The following is a 24,125-nucleotide window of genomic DNA, read 5'->3' on the forward strand; positions in this document are numbered from 1 at the left end:
CGGCACATCTTTGGACTGTGGGAGGAAACCAGAGCACCCAGAGGAAACTCACACAGAAATGGGGACAATGTGCAAACTCCACACAGACAGTCACCTGAGGCTGGAATTGAACCCAGGTCCTGATGCTGTGAGACAGTAGTGCTAACTACTGATCAAAATTGAGGACTGCAGATACTGGAGATCAGAGTCGAGAATGTGGAGCTGGAAAAGCACAGCCAGTCAGGCAGCATTCGAGGAGCAGGACATTTGATGATTTGAGCATTCTCTTCATCAGGAATGAGACCTCATTCTCCCCATGTCTGTGTGGGTTTCGCCAGGTGCTCTAGTTTTCTCCCACAGTCCAAAGCTGTGCAATTTACATAGATAGACCATGCTTAATTGCCCACAGTATCTAGGCAGCTGTGGACGTAGTTCCCTAAAAATGAGTCTCTTCTTCACAGAAGAGGAGAAAAGTAGAACCTTGTTGTTCAGGAGGAAGCATGTGAAATATTGCATGGGATAAACATAGTGAGGTAACATATTAAAGGGGACTCAGAATTTAAAAGTAGGGATGTACTTCTGAGAATCTATAACACTCTGGTCAGACTGTATTTCGAGTATTGTGCGCAGTTTTGGGAAGGATGTCCTCCAATCTTTAGAGAAGGTTCACGAGAATGATCCCAGGAATGAAAAGCTTAACATGTAAGGAACATTTGAGCACGCTGGGACTATGCTTGATGGAGTTTATAAGGATGAGGGAGAATCTAATTGAAACTTACAGAATGCGGAATGACCTGAACAGAGTGGATATTGGGAAGATGTTTCCATTGGCAGAAGAGCCTGGGATCTGGGGCACAGCCTTAGAGTAAAAGGCAAATCTTTTAGAAGGGAGATAAGGAGAAACTACTTCAGCCAGACAGTGCTGAATCTATGGGATTCACTACCACAGAAGACTGTGGAGGCCAGGTCATTGAGTATACTTAAGACAGAGATAGGTTCTTGATTGTCAAGGACGTCAAGGGTTACAGGGAGAAAGCAAGATAATAGGGTTGAGAAACTTCTCAGCCATGATTGAATGGCGGAGCAGATTTGCTTGGCTGAATGGCCTAATTTCTGCTTCTATATCTTATGGGACGAGCATCTTTCAAAGTAGCTGAAACATTGGACACAGACAAAATGTGTCCCAGGCGGCCAAGACTGCGAAGCTAAGAAAGGGAGAAAAACCACCGAGGATTTGACCATCATTTTCCAAATGTCTTTGACTACAGACCTGATGTCAGAGGACTACGGTTGCAAATGTCATACTGTTGTTTAAAGGCAGAAGGTTGAAACTGAATAAGCATAAGCTGGTCAGTTTCACCTTGGTGCTGAAAAATTATTGAAAAATGTACTAGAGGACAAAATTAGTCATTAAGTATGTAATTAGCTCGCTGAGCTGGAAGATTTGCTTTCAAGAAACCAAGACCTATAAATAGAGAGATGGGACATACCACCAGTGCTTCACCAGAGACTCTCACTGATAATGTTACCTGGTATGGTGACAAAACGTCTGAAAACAAATCTTTCAGCTCAACAAGCTCACTGATCATTAACCTGAGCTACAAACCTACTCAAAAATCGCTAAAATTTGTCATTATTTAGAAAGGTACAGATTAATTAACAACACTAAACATGCATTTGTTAAAGGATGTTTGTGGCTAACTAGATTAGATTAGATTAGATTAGATTAGATTACTAATTTGATTGAATTTTTTTGAATGGGCAACAAAAATGTCAATAGGAACATTTTGAGTGATTTAGCATCACCAGCATGGATTTCAGCAAGCTTTTTAACAAAGACTCAGATGGTATTCTGGTCAGGAAAGTAATAGCTAAACCAATCACAGAGGAACCTCAATGATCCAAAAATCGGATTATCTGAAGGAGAGCTCGAGGTCCCGATAGAAACATGATATCAAAGACGTGTTTCCAACACTGCTTGCGTCTTTTGTTTACAGTAATTAAACAAGCACCGAGTCCAAATGACTGACCTCCCACCCTCTCTCTCTCCCCACACTTTCCCTGGAGTTCTGCAGAGGTGGAACCTGTCAATGTGTGTGTGTGTGTGTGTGTGTGTGTGTGTGAGAGAGACACACACATGCGCTGTTTGGAGACGTACGTCACAAAGGCAGCAGCAGCAACATTGTCGGTGTCCAGTCCAGTGCGGTGTTGGACAGGACGGGGGGAGGTGTTGGACGGTTGGGAGGCGGTGTCGCGGGGCAGGGGGAGGTGTTGGACAGAGGCGGGGTTGGGGGTGGGGGCTCGCGTGCTATGTGCTTCTGCAGTTTCCTGAACGGGGAGCAGACTTTAAAAACTCCGAGCTACAGAGGAAAGGCATTTAATCAATTAACCGAATAGTCGATTAGCCGAACGAAATAGTGCCCACCCATCTTGTTCGGATAATCAAGATTCCCCTGTAAATGACAAGTTAGGTGCAAAGTCATGCTACAATTCCCCAGCTAGACTCCCAAATCTAACTTATGGCCTGGTAGGGGCTGATAACGTTTTGTTTAAAATAGATAAAGTTTAAGATCCAAATACACACAAATAGAAAACCATAATGTTCCATAGTTTTGAACAATCAAACTAAACTTCACAGAAATTAGAGAAGTAAAAGTAAGCTATCACATAATATCTAAGAGATATTCATCATTCAGAACTAGCACAAGTATGAATTAACAGACAAACTATCATCACACACCTGAGAGAGCACATTAAATATCAAATACAGGCAAGACAGATCCCAAATGACTCTTGGCAGCCCTGCAAATCCCATTTTGAATTTACAAAGAGTTCAAACTGTTCACTTTTTGAAATATAACTTCAGAGCTGTCAAACACCACTCTATTATGGCCAGCCTCAGTGATTGCTCAGAACCTGGTATTAGAATCTCTTTCCTTGCAGCTTTGCTCCTTTGAATTCTTGAGACTATACTCCTGCATCTACTCACGGTACAATTCCACCATTTTTGCAGTAGTTTGGTTTCAGTTAGTTGGTTAGTATGCCGGGTTTTCCCTGAATTCCATTACTTTTCAGTTGCACCAAACAAATACTGCCTTTGGGCTTCCTTCATCCACAATCTCAGCTGTACTAAACTATCAACGATTCCCAAGGTTTACGAGATGGGTGGGTACTATATTGTTCGAATAATTGATTATTTGGTTAATTGATTCAGTGCCTCCCCTCTGGGGCTTGGAGTTTTCTGAAGTTTGCTTTTTCCTCTCTCTGTCTCAGGGTTTGTTTCTGAGCAGACACACACTTATGCGTAAGGGACCTCTAGCATTACTGAAGCCCCCCCCACCTCCATCAGTTCAATGGAATTGACATCGCGAGCACTTGCTAAATCCACTCCTTGTTCAGGAGGCTAGGCAGCAGCAGACAGTATGTGAGCCCCCACCCCACCCGTCTGCCCCCCTCCCCCCCCCCACACCCCCAAAAGTGTTTAAACACCTCTTTGAGGTATTGTTTCTATCGGTACCTTGAGATCTTCGGTTAATTCGAAATTCAGACAATTGATATTTGGACAATCGTGGTTCCTCTGTATTCCAAGGCCCCATTGCTCCAAACAGCTCCGAGGATTTTTCTAAGCCCACACTAGAAATCCTTGCTCAACTTACTGACTGCTAGGGCTTGTGAGCCCTAACTGCTGAGTACCTCCTATACTAGCACTGTTTCGGTGTGGAACTTCTTCTGTTACCCCTCTCTATGTGACTGTCCAGCAATCTGAAAGTAGCAACCTTGTACTTTGACTGCCTCTAATCAACTGAGCAAAACTGACTCAGTTCTTTGAAATGTTCCTCAGTGACGTCTTCAAGGAAATGCAACAAGTCTTGCCTTCTTCCTAGGCAGGATCAAATGCATCTACGTTTGGAATATCTGTCAATTGTAGCTACCAGTGAAATGTCCTGTACTTAATTTGACAGGATGCCAGCCCACACAGTATAAAAAGTAGGTTTCAATGCAACTACCTCGGTGGCAGGGAGCAAAATGTAATGCTGATACATATGTTTGTGTCTGAAGGTCTTTTCAGCGCATTGTACTCGGTCCTTAAGTTTGTAGGTGATACCGAATTGGGTGTGCCATTCATGAGAAATGGACTGTACAACTGCAGGAAACAATTAAAGGACTGGGTAGAAATGTTGCAAATGGGATTCAGTCCTCAAAAGTGTGAAATAATATTTGCAGAGAGCAAACCAAGGGACTATACGATAAACAGCAGGATGCTGAGACGTGGAGGAACAGAGGGACCTTCGAGTTCATCTACAAAGATCCTTCAGGATAACATGGCTAGATAAAGTAATTAAGAAGGCATATGATTGCTTTTCTTTCATAGTTGAAGCATATCTTCGGCCTGCTGATATATACTATGCTAGAGCCAAATAAAACACTGGTTAAGTCAGAACTGCAGTACTGCTTGCACTTCTGGTCACTGCCTTACAGGAGGGATGTGATCTCATTGAAAGAGAGTATAGGAGAGAGTTAAGAAAACATTACCAGCTTTGGAAAGTTTGGGTAGATGGCTGAAATAACCAAACAGAGGCTGGTATCCTGTCACTCAATAACCTTTTAATTACACAAGCACAGTACATGGACTCTGACCAGCTAATTCAGAGTCGGTTCCAATAGTGAGGAGACATTCTGAGATTCCTGTTTATATGTCAGCCAGGCTTCCTGTTTGGGGCTGCTAATCTGAGCCAATCAGGGAATTTCTACTCAATGAGATCCACCTGTTCAACCTCGTTCTAATCACTACAATGGAAATCTTTCCTTTCGTTCAAAGGAGGCAGCAGACAGCCAGGGACTTAACAGAGGTGTCTGACATTGAAATAGGTTTAGATAGAGTGGATAGGCTAAAATAATTTGCCCTAGCGAAGAGGTCATTCACCACCGAGTACAAATTTACAATGATTGGTAAAGAGATCATAGGGAAATTATGAAGAATTATTTCTACCCAATGGCTGGTTGGGGTCTTAAAATCTCTGCCTGAAAGGGTGTGAGGGTAAAAACTGTTATTGCATTAATGAAAACTATTCGGAGATGTACTTGATGTACTATGACGTTCAAAGCTGTTGTCCAAGAATGAGAAAGTACCATTAGGCAGGATAAGTTTATTTTTGGTTGACACAGACACAGCAGCCAAAATGGACTGTTTCTGTACTATAAATTGTTGAATGTTTCCAGAAGAAGGTGAAGATTTAAGAAGCGACATTTAAAATAATGAATGTTTTTGTCAAGTAAATAAGGATAAACTGTTGATATTTGAGAAGCACCAGAAATCAGAAGCACAGATTTGAGGTGATTTGGCCAAAGAATCAGAGATGAATGAGGGCTTTTTATTTAGCAAGGAGTTGGAAAGTTCTGAAACGCAATACCTGACAACGTGTTTTAAGCAGATTCACTACTATCTTTGAATTAGATAAACATGTTGAGGGGAAAATTGATTTGGATATGCGAAAGGGACAGTAAGCATAACTTCCAAAGAATGGGTTGAATGACCTCTCCTATTTTCTGTGTTACTATGATAATTTAGCTTAGGATAAGGACAATTTGTTTTCCAACAGAGCTCCCAATTCTATCTTTGTAACAGTAAAATTGCAATCTGAATAAATGTATGTGGCTAACTTATTCTTCCATCCATGCATTGTATTAGCAGATTGTTACTGCTACATTGCTTTATTTGATGTCCATGTTTTATCACACCTTTTGTTAAAAATTAGGACATGATTACATTATTTAGTTTTCTAACAATCCTTCATTTAGTCCTTCATTTAGAAAGCATTTTTAAAGATGTATAAATTTATATGACCTGTTTTCCCAGCTTTTGCGTCATGTGGAATAACTGCAGAAAATCACACATGCTTGTAGAAAGTTGCAGTCTACCGAGTGGCTAGTAGACGAACTCTGCCGGATTTAATAGTACAGTCTGACAAGGGCAATGGCCCATATATCTGGCAGCTTTAAAAGTTGAAAATTAATTTTTAATTACAATTGTAAGATTTTCAGAGAGAGGACAGTTAAAATTGACACTGCACTGTGTTAAAGAAGGCTGAGCAATATTAAAAGTTTTAAAAAAACAAAAACAGAAATTGCTGGAAAAGCTCAGCAGCACCTTTGGAGAAAAATCAGAGTTAATGTTTTGGGTCAAGTGACCCTTCCTCAGAACTGAAAAGTAAAGATATTGAAATGACACAGTATATGGATTTATATCTGAACACAAAATGGCTGGTGTTTCAGACCGATATTCATCTGGACACACTAAAGTTATCACAAGCTGCAATAATTCAACAATTGATTTAATCTGGTTCATTTAGGTTGAAGGCAAACTCCAGCTCTCTATTTGGCCCATATGCACAAAATAAACAAGGCACTTAAGGAGGTTTGACTTTAAAATTGATGTTGATGCAAACAAACAAATTATTATTTGGCTGATATAAGCAACCGTTTTAAGTGAAGACTGTAATCTATCAACAATTAAAGCATATTTCTTCATTTTAAAATGTTCATTAAAAAGACATGAAGTTTTAATTAATACATTGCAGCTTGATGAAGGCAGGCAAGTCAATATGCAATGGAGTCAATGACTTCAGATTTTTTTTGTATGGTATGTGCATTGCTAATTTTACTGCAAAAATTGAAATATCAAATGTAATTACTTAATGTTTCAAGTAAAAACAAAGTGCTGAAGAAACTTGATAGCTCTGGCAGCATCGGCACAGAAAGAAACAACGTTTAAATGTTTAAGCCCGATACAACAATCTATTGGAGCCTTGGTTCTCGCGATCAGGTCACAAGAAGCCTACATAAGCACATTTGCATCTCATCAATTGCGCAACTCACCAACAGGGTGGCACCATGGCTCAGTGGTTAGCGCTGCTGCCTCACAATGGGTTCAGTTCCTCCCTCGGACGACTGAATGTGTAGAGTTTGCACATTCTGCCCATGTCTTCCAGGTGCTATAGTTTCCTGCCACAGTCTGAAGATGTATAGGTTAGGCGGATTGGCCATGCTAAATTGCCCTAGCGTACAGGGATGTGCAAGCTCAGTTGAAGTACCCATGGGAAATGCAGGGTTACAGGGATAGTTTAGGAGGCGGGGTCTAGGTGGTATGCTCTTCGCAGAGTCAATGTGGACTTGATGGGCAGAATGGCCTGCTTCCACATTGTGGGAATTCTACTCTATTCAAAATATGAGCTTCCCCTTCCCAATTTACTTCTATGCAATCAAGATACTCAATAATTCAGTAGCTAAAGACGCAGGCCTGCGATGTCAAAAACTATTGTGTGTAGGCCTAGATCGGCTAGAGTAGCTATTGAGCTGACTGTCTCTGTAGTGATGGAGAGTACAGGTGAACACCTTGCTGATGCATCCTGTGAGGGTCCACAGGCTTTCTCCTGAGAGATGGTGCTGGCACAGGTGGTGACATTTCTGTTAGCACCAGCAGAAGAGAAGCAAAAGGAGTAGTAGGTGATAATGTAGAATAATTTTAAGCAGACCAAAGTGTTTGTCTTCATGCACATCTGAGAAGGACAGAGTGCAGTGTCATTTAGACTTCGCTCTTCTTCACCGCAGGAAAAGCCCCAGTCTTTCCAAACTGTTCTTGCCTCATCCTTGAAAGCAGTGGGGGTCTTCATATCTTGTACCCCACCACCTTTCTGGCCTTGGTCCTCTTAATCTCTCCTGCAATGAGATAAAGAGAGAGGTTGAGCCCTCCCTGATGAAGGGCTTTTGCCCAAAATGTGGATTTTCCTGCTTCTCGGATGTTGCCTGACCTGCTGTGCTTTTCCAGCAACACACTCTCGACCCCCAACGAAGCAGATCCATGCTGACCTTCTCTCTCTGGCTCCTTTCCTGTAAGACCCTGTGTTTGATTTTACCTTTTGTGCCAAGGAGTGTTTATGGGGATTGTTGCAAATATTTGGAACAGCATCATTAAATTGGAATGATCTGTTGGGTGTTCAGATCGGTTAAGCTATTAGGTAGACGGAAGTGGGTACTGCAGATGATGGAGATTAGAGTCAAGATTAGAGTAATGCTGGAAAAGCACAGCAGGTCAGGCAGCATCCTTAGAGCAGGAAAATTAATGTTTTGGGCAAAAGACCTGTGTGCTTTTCTAGCACTACGCTAATCTTAAGTTATTAGGTATTCTGTTCTCTTTTGTTTGTTTCATTTGGTAATACTGTAAATAAATTCTGTTTTGTTTAAAACAAAGTGGCTTGACCAACTGCATCCCTCCGAGAATATCTGTGTTACACCTGCTTAAAACAACTAGCAAATTTGGGGTCTGGGATACTTTCTTGAAATGTTTTGAAGGGTCTGGTCTGGTCCATAACAGAGGGCACATCATGCAGTGATGCTGTGACTTGCAGACTGTGACTGAGTATGAGATGTCAGTGCAGTGGTCAAGTAAGACTGACCCTGTGAGTGTGAGGTAAGCGAGAGAAGTTGCTGCCCTTTACCCTTGTGAAGGAGCAGGGATCAGTCACTTTCTTGTGGAAGAACTTTAAATTCCTGTTTTGTGCAGAATGCTGGCACTGACCAATGTTGTGATCTGTTGTAATCAGCTGAGACATTTGTCTTCAGAATTTAAATCCAGTGGAAATTCCTGACCATAGTTTTGGAGGTATTTCCATAACAACAATTTTTGAACAATTATTTAACCCTCTTATGTATTTGGTAAGCTAACAAAACAGGCAAAAGAGTGATACTTTTTTTCATGCTGCTTTCCATCCTTCTTATCCTCTTTATCTCGTTAACAAAATCTGGGTGAGAATGGAGAATTAGCACATTATGGAAAGTTATGATCAAAACAAGAAGAATCCTTGTCTGTCATAACATAACTATAATTGTTTATCCTTGATCCCAAAACACCCAATCGCATATTTTCTTGATAATGGATTTAAAATGAAAATATCTATCAATCAGATTTATTTAATTAACACACATTATTGTCTTTCTGTGAACAAATCTTGTTCAATCGTGATGCAAATTGGTTAACACACTTTGTAATATAAAAATAAAACCATTTACTACTTTAAATAACAAGTATAAACACATGAAAAATAAAAAAAAATCAAAACACAGATTTCTCTCCGCAACAATTCACTTTAGGGGGATAACAAAAACATTTTTGACCAATAAGTCTTTGCTCAAGAAAGCCAAATAAAAGTGTTCAGACTGGGTTCGTGATCTGGTGCACAAAGATGGGATGTCACCATGAAGATACCTCTGGAATCTTGTACTGCTGCTTGTTCAGAAAACAGTATCAACAGTTAAAAAAATAATCAGGGAGTCGCCGATAGAGCAATACTCTCTAATTGCCTTAGAGAAAGATATGGTAAGCTGCCTTCTTGAACTGCTGCAGGCTGTGGATCACAGTTAATGATCCACAGTAATTCTGGAGGGAATTCCAGGATTTTGACCCAACAGTAATGAAAGAATGATGATATATTTCCAAGTCATAAAAAACAGAGGAACGGGAGTGGGTCAATTGGGAATTCGAGCATGTTCCACCAATCATTATAGTCATAGCTGATCATCCAAATCTGATCACATCTTCCTGCTTTTCCCTCATATCCTTTGATCCCTTTGGCCCCAAGTGCTGTGTCCAACCCTGTCCTGAAATTATAGTGTTTTGGCCTTGACTGCTTTTTGTGGTAGGAAATCCCACAGGCTCCCTGGTGAAAAAAATTATCTTAATCTCAGTTCTAAATGATTTACCGCACATCCTTAAACTTGCACTTCTGCTTCAGTCAGGTTGGTGTGTAGATTGGAAAGGAACTTCTAAGTGATGATACTTTCATGTATCTGCTGTGCTTGACCAGCTAAGTGGTGGAAGTTGTTGTGATGCATTTTGTAAATGGTGCACACTGCACCCACTGTGCCTCAGTGGTGAAGAGTGTGAACTTTGAACATAATTGATTGAGTGCCAGTCAAGAAGGTTGCCTAGTCCTGGATGGTGTGACATGTCTTGAGTATTGTTTTAGCTGCACCTATTCAGGAAAGTATGGAATATTCCATCATATGCGTGACTTGTGGCTTGGAGATTGTGGACAGGCATTGCAGAGACATGAGGTGGGTTACTTGCTTCAGAATTCCTGGCCTTTAATGTGCTTTCATATGCATAAGGCTAGTTTAGCTCAGTTTTTGACCAACAGTAATGGCCAGGATGCTAATAATGGAGGAATTCAGTGATGGTAATACTATTGGATGTCAGGGGTAATGGTGAGATTCTTTATTGTTCAAAGTTTGTGAGAAGATTTGTAGCTCAGGTGCTAATTGTTGTGGGTTCTGTTCGCCGAGCTGGGAATTTGTGTCGCAGATGTTTCATCCCCTGTCTAGGTGACATCCTCAGTGCTTGGGAGCCCCCTGTGAAGCACTTCTGTGAGGTCTCTTCCGGCATTTATAGTGGTTTGTCTCTGCCGCTTCCAGTTGTCAGTTCCAGCTGTCATCTGCAGTGGCCGGTAGATTGGGTCCAGGGTGATGTGTTTGTTGATAGAATCTGTGGATGAGTGCCATGCCTCTAGGAATTCCCCGGCTGTTCTCTGTTTGGCTTGTCCTATAATAGTAGTGTTGTCCCAGTCAAAATCTTGTTACTTGTCATCTGAGTGTGTGGCTTCCAAGGATAGCTGGCCGTGTCATTTCATGGCTAGTTGGTGTTCTTCCTATTTGTCCAATGTAGTATTTTTCTTCTTGTATGTCCTCATTCCATTGTCTTTCCCTTAGGCATCTGTTGATGAAATTGCAGGGGTATCGGTTTTTGGCGAATACATTTTACAGGTGTTCTTCTTCCTCTTTTTGCAGTTCTGGTGTGCTGCAGTGTGTTGTGGCCCTTTCGAACAGTGTCTTGATGCAACTTCTTTTGTGTGTGTTGGGGTGGTTGCTTTTGTAGTTCAGGACTTGGTCTGTGTGTGTGGCTTTCCTGTGGTGAAGACAATGGAATGAGGACATGCCACAACGCAAAGGACTAGCCACATTACCATACATCAAGAACATTTCTGAACTGACAGCCAGACTACTATCACCATTAGGACTCATTACAGCACACAAACCAATAGCCGCTCTCAGACAACAATTCACCAGAACAAAGGATCCGATACCCAGCATGAGCAAAACCAATGTAGTGTACAAAATCCCATGCAAGGACTGCACAAAACACTACATAGGACAACAGGAAGGTAGCTAATGATCCGTATCCATGAACACCAACTAGCCACAAAACGACATGACCAGCTATCCTTAGTGGCCACACACTCAGATGACAAGCAACATGAATTCGACTGGGACAACACTACTATTATAAGACAAGCCAAACAGAGAACAGCCAGGGAATTCCATGGCAGTCATCCACAGATTCTATCAACAAACACATCGACCTGGACCCAATATACCGACCACTGCAGCGGACAGCTGGAACTGACAGCCGGAAGCGGCAGAGACAAACTGCTATAAATGCCAGAGGAAACATCACATAAGTGCTTCACAGGAGGCTCCCGAGCACTGAGAATGTCACCTAGACAGGGGACGAAAAGTCTGCAACACAAATTCCCAGCCCGGCGAACAGAACCACAACATTCTTTATTGTTGGAGATCATCATTGCATAGCACTTATGTTCTATGAATATTACTTGTTACTTATCAGCCCAAGCCTTGATGCTGTCCATGTTTTGCTGCACATTATTTGGCACTTCATTATCTGAAGAATCACAAATGATGCTGAATATTGTCTAGTCATCAAAAGAACACTCCCACTTCTATCCTTATAATGGAGGAAAGTTCACTGGTGAAGCAACTAAAGATGGTTCGGCCTAGGACACTACCTTAAGGAACTCTTGCAGTGATTCCTGGGCTGCGACACTGACCTCCAACAACTACAACTGTCTTTCTTTGTGCATGGCATGAATCCAAACAGTAGAGAGACATTTAGGTCAGTTGCTCTCACCTCATCTCTGGAGTTCAGCTCCTTTATCTGGGCACTTTTTTTTCTAAAGGACATTAAAGATTTAAGCTGGCCAGAGCACTAGGTACCACAACAAGAGGTTTTCCAGAAACAGGAGAACTGGACTGGAAAGCAGTTTTTCTTCCCTGGACTGATCACAACTCCAAACAATTTGCAAAGAAGTCAGTGCAACCTGACAGTCGTAACCCAAAGCACCAGGTTTCCATTAAACAAGCAGTAATCGCAAGGCATGTGACTTTGAAGCTATGCCTTGTTTAAACAAAAATCCACTGTCCTTTCATTGGCCACTTTAAAGAAATATCTAGACATCTAGATTCCTTCCAAGTGTCAAACTCCTAAATTATTAAAGACAACAGCAAGAACAACAATTCTCCAATTTCAATTCCTCACCAAAATTGATGAGAATACTTTTACTCCTGAAGTCAAAGTCTTCTATCATCTATAGCATTAACTATGCAATTACATTTTTCTTGGGAAAAAAACTAAACATAGCAAGATTAATATTTAATTTGTATATAAAATTTATATGGTAACATTTATACAGAAAAAATAGACAAGTGTTGAGTAGCTAAGAAAGGCTCCAGTAATTTCCCATGAAATAATAACTGATATTTAAACCCTTTAACAAAATGTAATTGAAGCACTAAATTATGTTTGTAAATTATAAATGTCATTTTTTTAATATGTGTAAATTGTGTAAATAGAGCTGTAGCTTGCAGTTCAGGCATAAAGAATCTGACCCTGTAATAAATTGAAAAGAAGGGTCAAAGACACAAATGATTCAACCTCATAAAGAAGGAATGGTTCACTGAGTTCTCAATGATTTGTACACCAGTCAATTGGGAATTCTGTTAAAATTTTCAGATTATGACAAAATCGAAGGTATAATTCATTATTTAGAAGATCAACGGAACTTTAATAGGATATTGATAAGATGCAGGAATGGGCTAAAAATGGCACATCAAATTGAATGAAAGTAGATCTGAAGTCATATATTTTGTAAATATCTAATATTATATTCTTAATAAGGTGAACTTTGTGCTGTGAAGGAACAAAGGAATTTTGGATACAGTTCAAATGTTAATGGGAAAACAGCAAGTGGATTGGACATTTTGAACGATACTCAGTGTCTTTTTATCACAAAAAGTATTAAAGATACTAGTAATAATAAGTCAATATAAAATCTCAGTGAGACATCAGAGACTATGTGTGCAAAATTCACAAGGATGCTGTCTAGTTAAAGGAAATATAAATAAAGAAAGGATGTGAAAAATTGTCTGTCTAAAATCAATGCAGATTACAGTGTGGTATGATACATGACTGGATTTAGACAGGATAGAGAGAAGCACATTCCTCCATCTAGCTAAATGATCTACATTGAGAGTTCAATGATGACACAAGATCAACTGGAAGAAAGAGGAAGGAAAATTTGCATTTGGTCTAATGAGTTCAATTACTGTTTGAGAGAAACTATGCAAATATTCAGTATTAAATTGGGTAGTGGTTGAGACTGAGACTATTGTTTGCAAGAAGGTCAATACTAAAGTAGACTGGCTGTATTGAATAGTCTAGTTGCATGGGCAAGATGTAGTGCCTCATGTATTAAATGTGGGGCCAAATGTCCTTATGGGTGACTGACTCTCACACCTAGCAAGGAGAAAACTCACTGGACAAATGTGCAGTTAGCTACTTAAGAGCTGACAAGTGAGTGAATCATGAGCCTCAGTAGTGAAAGCCTAACACCCTAGAAGCTGCTGACCAGTCAGAGGCCAACAACTTTAGATTCCTAAAGATTGTTACTAGAGACCCAGGCTTTAGGGGGTCAAACAGTGAGCTGGTACATCATTTTCTTCCCATGAGATGGGGATTTCCTTTTGGGGGGCTGGGATGGGTGAAGGTGGTGGGAAGAGGCAGAGAAGGGATGTGACCAGACCTTCAGTGTCTGGCTCCCTGCATCCATCCTTTCCCCAAATTGGCCCCAGATGGAGATGCAAATGGAGGCCACACACACAACTCAATGTGCAGGTTACTTGGGGAACCAGACATTTCATTGCCTACCAGGAAACTAGAAATCTGGTTTTGTCCAGCAGAGGTTCTTAGTTGGAGATCATTCATTAGTGATTTAAAGGGTCTCAATTGATGGTGAAACAAGAAGGTCCCTAGTAGATCTACTTTCCCAGCACTTAATTGTGCAGGCAGTGAGAATGGGTTAAGTATCTGTCTGGAGTCAACCTACCCAATTTCTTACCACCTTCTATTCAGGCAGGGAATAATCATATGCCAGTCTTCTATGTATAGATATGAATTCTTGTTGCGCACTGCTTTCTGATGGGGAAAATACAGTTGAATTGTTCATTATAGTCAGATTTTATGATTGTATTGTTGGCAAAACAGCCAGTGTTCCTGTCACTACCCTTCAACACTGAACACGAATGCACAGTTACATGCAGAAATCTAGAAACTTCTTTCACTGTGGTGTTGAAGTTCCTCCCAAATGTAATCAATTGGAAATGATTAAACTGATGGGAATTTTTCATCTTATTCTCTTAGTTGTGCTGTGAAGTGCCACACCTTCTTTAATAATGTACAACTTTGTTTTTAAACAGTGTACTCTCTATTAAATTCAGAATTACTATAGAACTGCCTCACTGACCATGAAAAGGTAGTTTTATATAGTGAAATATCAAATTTGTCCATCCAGGATCAAAAATTCAAGGTTTAAAGTTTGTTAGTAATGTCATAGCCGTATCTTATTCCCATGTCCCAATCTCTTCCTTTTCCCTCATCTGTAAAGTCTAAAAATTAAAAGTGAAGAGATTACTTTTCTTTATTGTCTGAACAAATACCTAAATGTGACTGGCTGTTTCTACTGCTTGATGAAAGTGCTTACTGCCTTGAGATTCCCTCAACTTGAATCCCAGATTCATAATGATATTAAGTAAAGGAAGTGCATGCCCAGAGAAGTCACTAGATCTTGAGCAGTGAACTCGATTACTTTCCCACTGACCAAAAGTTCTAGCCACTGAGACCAAGGTCTGATTTTACTCCACTTAGTCCAAAGATAAAGACCAACAAAATTCAGAAAGGTTACGTAAGGATTATCTGTGGAAATGAACTGGCATTAATGAAATTGGACTGCATTAGCTCTCCACAACTTGTTACCCTGTAGTAAGGCTGCTGTGCTGAGTTCATCTATGAATATCCTTATGTGGAGTTTCCTTGGGATTAAGACACTGTAACTTTGCTGGAAGATTGGGAGAAAGACTGGATAAATGTGGGTGAGATTTTCACCACAGTTACAACAGCTCATTTAGAGTACCCTAAGGTACACTTGATATTCATACATGACCTAACTGGCCTGTTTGAAATCAGAAGATTATATTATCCTGGACCTTCCATGGAACAGCAAGCATCATTAGATTTGTGACTATGTTCGAACCTTAACATGTCCCAATGATACTCTGCATTTCCTGGTGGGTCTACTGAGACCAGAATCCCCAGAACCACACACCACAGCATCCATTCCAAAGCTGTAGATCAGTGGGAGGACTGGACATAGCCCTTATAGCACTGGGTCAGTTTAAAGGTCCAGTTTGAATGTTAGTGAATGTGTGAGTGAGTGAGTAATAAAAAAGGGTAAAGTCGACAGATGAGTGAGGTAAATGAGTGGGGTGCCAGGTAGTTCAGGTGGGTGAGTGGTCAGGGATGATCAGGTCAAGTTGTGAGGGGTGATCAGTTCACAAACTAGTCAAATTGGATCGGAGGATAGTCAGGTAGTTGGGTTAAGTTGGGTGGGTAGTTGGCTCAGGAGGGGTAGTCCGGTGGGGTCAGGTAGGAGTCAGGTATTGGGAGTTAAGTCTAGTCAGCTGGAGATATGGTAGATAGATGGTCAGGGGTTAGCATGGTTGGGAGGGTCAGCTTGTTGAAGGGGAGGTGGAGTTAGATTACCTCTGGATATGGGTTACCTAGGGGTGTCAATAGGATGTCAGGGTCTCAGGAGATAGATGAGGTTTTAATTTGTCCAACATTTCCAGCATTGCTATCCAGGTAAGTACTGCAGAACTGTCTGAAATTCCGATTGTAGCTCAGGGTCAGATACTTTTACACAATGTCCCAGAGAGTAAATTAATCGCATGTTAAAAGTTCAAATTTTGCAGGCAACTCCTGTGGAGATCAATGGGTTTTGTGTCATATCTTGTCTCCAGTGATCCAGACACTGGGCCAACCTTTGATCAGAAATGAAAGTGAATTTCTAAAGTTGTTTATGCAATCACATCTGCAATTCTGAAATGTGGCCGTAGAGTCTGGCTTTTGATGGCAATGAATTAAATTTCCCCAATGTTAAGGCATTATCAGTAGAATACTGTTTACTAAGCTGTACAGACAGCAAAGGTCCCAAAACAATCCTCAGTTCACATGTGAGAAAGGGAAAAATAAACCACATTTTCTGTTTCTGCTTCTTATTCTCATTAGATATGCGTACTTTTTAATATATGATTTGGATTCTGTTGTGATGTCTCTGCAATTAAATAAGCAATGAGCATTTGTTGCAAAGGATTGTAATTGATTATTGGGCATTTTGATTGAGGTAGCAAAGTGAATCAAGTATGAATGAAATTGCAACTCAACAGTATCTTTAGGAGAGGAGATCACAATAAGTAGGTAATAGCTTAGCTTGGGACAAAATGTCTTGCATTCTAATTAGTCTTATGTCTGATCCCCTTCCCCCACTATGGAAACTGTTTGGTGGGAACTCCACTTGAGTATTACTGAGACATGCTGTTAACGTTTTCCATCAGGGCAGATGCAAGAATTCCAAATTTCAAAGGGAGCAATAAATTTTACTGTGTGAGAAAAGTGTGCTTTTGGCTGGAATGTTGATTTGACTGGTTGAGGCATTGCCATGAAGACTGTATGGAGAATGGATGTACAATCTCCATGGCAATATTTCAGCTAGTGATGAGTACTAGATGAAAGTATTGTTGTTTTTTATTCAGCAATTTTATTTCCATAGATGATTTTGCATCTGTTTTCAATTTAAGGTAAAGTTAATTTGAAAAGCATGATAGGAAAAGCATGGTGGGAATTTGCCACTTATCCCTGTATAATTCCAAAGAACAGCTGAGTATTTGCGTTGTCCAAAATATCTCACAATAAGTGCACCAGCACAAAATAGATACTGAAAGGAAACTCAATAAATGCTACTCTTGTTCAGAAAAAAATACTGCTTTAATTTGAAATTAAAGCATCTCAGTCCATTACTTAAATGACATTTTGATTATTAATTTAATGTTTTGTGTTAACACTTTGTGTATAATGTGGCAATTCTGCTAAAAATTGCATGCAGGATGAATTATTCATTGATGTACTTAAAATATCAGCTATTTCTTGATCGACACAAAATGATTATACCAATGTATTAACTGTGCCTTGTGTCCTAATTTTTTTGTGCAGACGGGTTTGGCAGGTGATCCCTCTGGTTAATTCTACTGTTGAGACTCTGAAATTGGAAGTAGTTAACAGTAACCCAGGAGTTTTCTCGGTAGAGATTGATCCTAGAAAAGTCGTGAGTATCAAAGCGCTTGTTTTTTTGTCTAGGACTATGCATTTTACAGAAAAGTAACTTAATGTCATTATGCTAAAGATGGATTTTTGACATCCATAACTTAATGAGCAAAAATGCGCACCAACTAGATGTTGGATAAATCAGCCCTTCCACACTATAATTTTAGTTTCCTGACCTTGAGTCTTTCTCTGTCTCTCTGGCCATTGTCTGAGGCTGAATCAGTCTGTTTTCAATCTTGGTGTCATATTTTATCAGCTTCCACTTGCCCCAACAGCACTAAGATCACTTACTTCCACTTCTGTCTTTTGCTTCAGTTCATCGTTGGCTTAATTTCACATTTCTGCTTTTGTTACCTCTGAACTTGACTTTTCAATGCTTTCCTGGCTAATCTCCTGGCTGCAACTGCAGTAAATTGAGCTGATTGAAAATTCTGCTGCCTGTACCAATTGCCAGCAGTCCTAATCAGCTCAGTGCTTGTTGACATTTATTGGCTTCCTGTCCAGAGATGCTTAAACTTCAAAACTCTTGTCCGAGATTGTGAGGTTAAAGAAAACTCCAATAGTGCTGAAATACAGATTGTGCATCAGAGGGAAAAGAGATCAGGCAATATGTCTGTCAAAGCTTGAAGGGAATTGAGAGGAGGATATTTGAATTGTGATGGTGCAGGTGGGTTCAAATATTTCCAAGGACTACGTTCTGGGATTCTTACCTGAATAGGTCATGATGTGACATTTGGTGTTACAGCCAAGTTTGGAGCTGGGCTTCTGCCAGTTATCTCTTTAGATACATGTTCTCACTCTCTTTGGAGGTTTTGGCTGTAAGGTTTTCTACCCTCTGAGGGGAATAAACATCCCCTTCCTCCTGTTGACTGCTTGTGGATAGTTTTGAAAAGCTGCTTCAGTTTACTCGACAGCACCTGCATCCATTTTTGCTGAAAAATCTTTTCCTGCAATCAACGCAGTTCCCCTTGTAAAGGGCGAGATCAAAACTTGTCTGAGGTTGAGTAGAAACTGGAGGGGTTCCTTGCACCTCTGTTTCTGCTCTGCTACATTTGTTGTATCACGAAAGGTGAAACTAGAAATCATACGTTGCTCGCCCTTGATATTAAAACCTAAGCTTATCCCTATCTTTCACTTGATATTCAGAAAAAGGCCATGATCCCGATGATATTACAAAGGATTCGAGATGAGCAGGACACAGGTTTTCTTTCGAGGTCTAAGCGGCACCCACATTTCTGTATCCTTCCAAACAGATGTGGAGGTTATGAACAGCACACAAGCATGAACGCCAAGTTGTCTGTGTGATCTTATGCAGGGGAGGTTGCACTATCTTAACGGCCACCCATATAATTATTTTCAATCAAATCATGAGGCTGCAGCATTTTTCCTTAAGTAGTGGGAAAGGCTTAACGTGCATGCAATAAATGCACAGCTGTAGCAGAAGACACAGAGCATTATGACGTCAGTGTAAAATATGTTTCTTTCTCAAATGCCATCTGTTGTGAATTATCACATTGTATCTGTAAAGCATAAAAATATTCCAGGAAGATGATACCACCACATGTGGTCTAATTTAACTTACTCATGAGCAAGCTGAACTTGATTTGATGAATACTTTAAGAAATTTAACATAGATATTAAAAAATGATGTGAAATATTTTCTGCACAGCCTCGAAAAGAAATTCATGGCTCAACTGGGAACTCACCATATCAGGTCTTGGTTTATTTCCCAGTGGTCTCACATCCCATTCACCTGTGGAAGATTTAGCTTTTCAAAATAATAAACAAAAAAAATTTCTAAATTCTGAGATTCTGTGCACAAATTCTAATGCTTTTGGTCCTAAAAGCCCTTCTCTGGTGACTGACCACAAAGTATTTAAACATCAGCCTCCAATAAACTCACAATAATGTCCGTACTGTAAGCGTAGCACGATAAAGGAACTAGGCCATAAAGCTCAGCATTGATTTTGTGTTTTGATTCCTTCCTGTTTACAGTTAGTTGTGGGTCCTCAGTCTACGCTTGAAGTACCTTTTCAATTCTCTCCGTCAACACTGGGAAAAAACAATCATTGTGCAACTATTATCTTTAAGTGTTCTCAGGTATGTACTCTCATTTCTCATCATCATCTATAATTAATGGTCGGAGGAAGGGTTAAGAGAAACTAAAAGCAAGAAAGATCTGTGTTATACCAGATGAGTCTCAAAAGGTTCATATTTAGTGATGTGAGGATGCAGCAAAAACATAGGTAGCATAGAAAAGCTGTTGGAAATCAGAATAACAGAGAATGTTGCAAACAAAATGTCATCAATTTGCAGCATTAACCCTGCCTTTCTCCACAAATGTTTCCTGCCTTACCAAGTACAAAATTTTCAATTTTATGCAATATTTGTCTATGATATTTATATGATCAAGTAAGTCCAAAAAAAGCACTGCGGTGTCCTTATCCAAGATCTTCATTCAGCCTTATCTAGAATTCTATATCCAGTTTCGTTCCTTTGTATGATGGGTGCTTTAGAGTCTCTGGAAAGTTTCAGAATAGTCCCTCTAACTTATTATGCAGTTTAAAACTGTTGGTTTCCATGTGAATCTAGCAAGTCTTGCGAAACACTGTATCATGCTGTATATGAGATTAAGTCCTTTTTCCTTCATCCTTCTCACATAAATTTCTATTTATTTTCATTTTTAAAAAAAGTATGTTTCTCTGAACAAGTTTCAACTCTCAAAGGTCACAAACATGGACAAAAATGAACTCAGATCTGTAGACCATGAAGTCATGTTATTCTGAAGAACAGTGTTCACTAAAATGCAGCAAAATTTCAGAATGAAGTAACTTTGTGTCTGCTATCAGTGTCAGAACGTTACTTGCACAAGTTCCTTGTTGGCACTTCCTAAACACTGGGGGCTGTTGGGACAGCTTTTCTCAATGGTTCCCCTTAATGGTTGTTTTGGTTTTCAGGCATTCCATTTAAAAAAAAAGTCTAATGAGAACTATGAAAAACTACTGTTACTGCTTTAAAACCTATTTGGTTCACTCATGACTTTTAAGGAAGGAAAATCTGCTCCCAATCTGGTCTGGGTTGCAAGTCACTCCAGATCAACAGAAATGTGGCTGATTTGTAACTGCCCTCTGAATTGGCCTAGAGAGTTACTCAGTTCAAGAGAACTAGGAATGGGCAACAAATATTGGTCTGCTAAAAAATGCTTACATCTTGTGCAAATAAAATTATCCTCAACCTCCTTTATTAGGGATCACATACAACATTACCTTCTGTACTTGTGTTGACACATACAGCATTTGGACTCACCCAGAAGCAGAATTAGAAGAATTCATCGATATTCTCAATTTATCAATCTAAACTTAAAGCCAAATTTCCCCAACAAAATGTTAATTTCCTGAAGACCACAGAATTTAAATTGACATAAGGCAAGAGGCATATAAGTTACCAAATGGTTCTTTCAAAATAACTGAAATTCTTTTGCGTAAAAATGGAACCACCATGAGCACATCTTTCATAAGACTGGGTGAGGTTGCTGCCAATGTATTTCCATCACATATTCATGAGGCTGAAATGTTAAACAGACCATTACTACTCTTTCTACTGCATCTCAGATCTCATTCTCATATTTAAATTTAACAACATTTTTCATTACAATAATATTTGCTACAATCTTCCCCATGCAGCCATTCATGAATATGTGCAGCTTTAGGCTAGAGATAATCCATTCATTTGCAAATCATTCATTACCTCTGTGATTTCATGTTTTCCTAGTTAACTGGGTGTTCCTTTGCCACTTCTTTGCCTGTCTTGAAGCCTGCTTCCCACATCCAGAAGCCTCCCTCTGTCTCCGATCTCCTTTGAGTCCTCCTCTATTCCAGACCTGCTGCAGAAATCCCCTCTCTCTCAAATTTGCCTTTTACCTTCCCTCTCCCTCCCAGTCCACATGTAACCTCATCCCTGCACCCCCACCATTTCTCTCTCAGCCCCTTGATTGACTCCTCATTTTTCTCCCAGTCCCCTTGCCACCTTCCTACCTCTCCCCACCCTATTGCAGGTTCCCTTTCCCCCCCTCCCTCAGCCTGCTGAAGCCCCCTGATCTCACAACAGGTTTCCCTATGACTCCCCCTGTTTGGCCCCTTTGTGGTTGTGTTATATCAGCCCCTTTCACTTGCTGCACAATCAAGCTCCCCAGAGCCCCCTTGTACTTCCCATGTCTATCTTCTGTCCCATTATATCTTCCTGTGTCCCTAAATATCCCTTGTACCATCTCCATGTTCACTGTTAGTTCCCTTCCTACAGTCTCCCTGCCCCTTTGTTTTTCCAAGTCCCTTTGCTGTCTTCTTGTGTCCCCACAGATCCCTTGTGGTTCCACAGTGCATTCCTGCCAATATCCTTATGGAGACCCAATCTCCTTGCAGATCCTATAGCCACCACCCTCTTCTTTTCCCCCCACACTCCAAAAAAAAGCTACTAAAGGGATTAAACACAGCCCTTCAATGCCTCACACAGCATTGACAAAAAAATGCATTCCCCACGTCCTTTGCCAGCACCCAGGACCTCGTTGTCAACGGGACCTCACTTCCTTCCCAAGCGACATTGTTTCCCTCTTGCATTTAGTTATGGTCCAGACTTAGACTGGAGAACTGGCTCCTCGCCCTTTCCTCTGCAGACATTTGGGGTTGGATCTGTCATGCCCCATGTATTTTGATCATTGGTGGATGGGTTTAGAAATTTGTGTTCCAAACAGAGCAACTTCCTATAGTGTTTCAGTTATAGCATTGAAGTAAACTGGGATTATACCTTGCCTTCTGACACGCATTGGAGTGGATCTTAAGAAAGCAGACTGGTGAGCCTTCTTCGAAGAGCCAGTAATATCCATGATAGTATTCTTAGCCCACTAATGACCTTCCAGTTTCAGATTTTGACATGATACTGGTCAATGTTATCATGAACCTGTTTTAACAGAAGAAAAGCAACAGCAATTTTATACACAGCGAGCTCTCACAGCCAGAAATGTGATAATGACTAAATCATGTATTTTCATGGTGTTCATAGATGGTTAAATATTGCTCAGGAGACCTAGGACAAGTCTCCCTTTCTTCTTTTCCAAAGTACTGTCACGGGACCCTGTATGTCCATCAAAGAAAGTAAATGAGGTCTCAGCTTAACATATCATCCGAAGGAAGCCCCCTCCGACTGTCTGCACTCCCCTGGTACAGCAGGGGACTTTTTTAAAGTCTCCAGTATGGGACTTGAATCCACAATCTTTAGATTCTGAGGCACTTGAGCCACAGCTGACACCAGGCAAGTATAATATGTGCATTGGATTAGGTGCTACACTTACCTTGTCCACCCTATAGAATGTACATGGAATTGAAATGCATTCAAGTAAATTTCCTCAGTCACCATACTTGACGGGAAAATTTACCTGAATTTTTCAGACAATAAGCATCTTTTTGACTTGTAATGGAAGAACAAACAAAAGCTAATTTAGTTCTCTGTGCAGATTTCTTTTATTCCGCTGGCCAATTGCTAACATTGGAGCTTCCAATCTGCTTCCTGTTTATTGAGCATTATGAATCACTAATTACAAATGGCTTGAAACTTCTGTTCTAAGTCAGTGAACAGTTATTTGCATATTTTGTATGTGGCTAACAGTTTTACACTCTTTCAACAGTTCGAAGAGTGGACATTTCATCTGTCAGGAGTAGGCTTGCTTCCCCAGCAGATGGACCCTGTCAGTGTCAGTGCATGTGTCAACTCTCATGCATCAGTTATTGTGTCTTTTGAGAATCCAACTAATGAGTTCCTTCTGGTGGATGTGGTGATGACAGGTGATGACTTCAATTTAGAGTATTGTTTGTTTTATTGAATGTTCATTGATGTTAAGTAATTATCAAAGGGTTTTTAGCCATTAGTAGCTAGTAACTGTAGCTGAGCACATTTTTAAGATACATGAGTTTGCAAACCATGCTAGAGTTAAATATTAAATGTTTCACACTCTTAAATACTTCAATTGTTGTTTTTTTCAAATAGATGAATAATTTTCGTACCAAATGTTCTGGTCTTCAGATCATCAAGCAAATGTGGAAATCGGATCCTTTGGAGGTCCTGATGCATGAACACAGGGGAGTGGGGTGGGGGGTGTGGTAAACCCAGGAAATGTGAACTTCCAGTAAACAATTCCCTTCTCCCCATGACTCTCTGTGAATGTCCCTGAGTTACAATTGAAGACTTCGGAAAGTTTACCTGGATTGTTACTTTGGGACATAGTACTCGGAGGGAGCTGTGTATTCCTGATCTGGTTGTGGTTTCAAATCCCAGTTTCTTGTATAACCCCACAACTCTTGACTCCCTTATCTGTCAAAGATCTTTCTAACTCAGCCTTGAATAACTCAAATGACCCCAAGTTTGCACTGTCTCTGGTGAATTCCATAGAGTAATGTCACTGAGAGGGAGAAAAAAAACTTACATCTTTGTTTTGAAAGATAGATGTCCTTGACAAAACTTTCTAGTCCCCACTATGCCAAGGAGAATGGCAGCTGTGGGAACTTAACTTGCTAAGAGGCAAAAAGATCACATTCTT

At 40.3% G+C, this 24,125-nt stretch overlaps 1 protein-coding gene across 1 annotated transcript in view; it reads left to right on the forward strand.

Annotated features, from left to right (window-relative positions):
- The window catches only part of LOC132820918 (cilia- and flagella-associated protein 47-like), a 491,537-nt gene that overhangs the window by 356,377 nt on the left and 111,035 nt on the right, over nt 1-24,125 (forward strand). The window contains 3 exon segments of the mRNA XM_060833275.1: nt 17,429-17,540; nt 19,535-19,639; nt 23,217-23,373. Coding sequence (XP_060689258.1) covers nt 17,429-17,540; nt 19,535-19,639; nt 23,217-23,373 — 374 coding nt within the window.

This window comes from Hemiscyllium ocellatum, chromosome 12 (assembly GCF_020745735.1).
Source record: "Hemiscyllium ocellatum isolate sHemOce1 chromosome 12, sHemOce1.pat.X.cur, whole genome shotgun sequence".
NCBI classification, from domain to species: Eukaryota; Metazoa; Chordata; class Chondrichthyes; order Orectolobiformes; family Hemiscylliidae; genus Hemiscyllium; species Hemiscyllium ocellatum.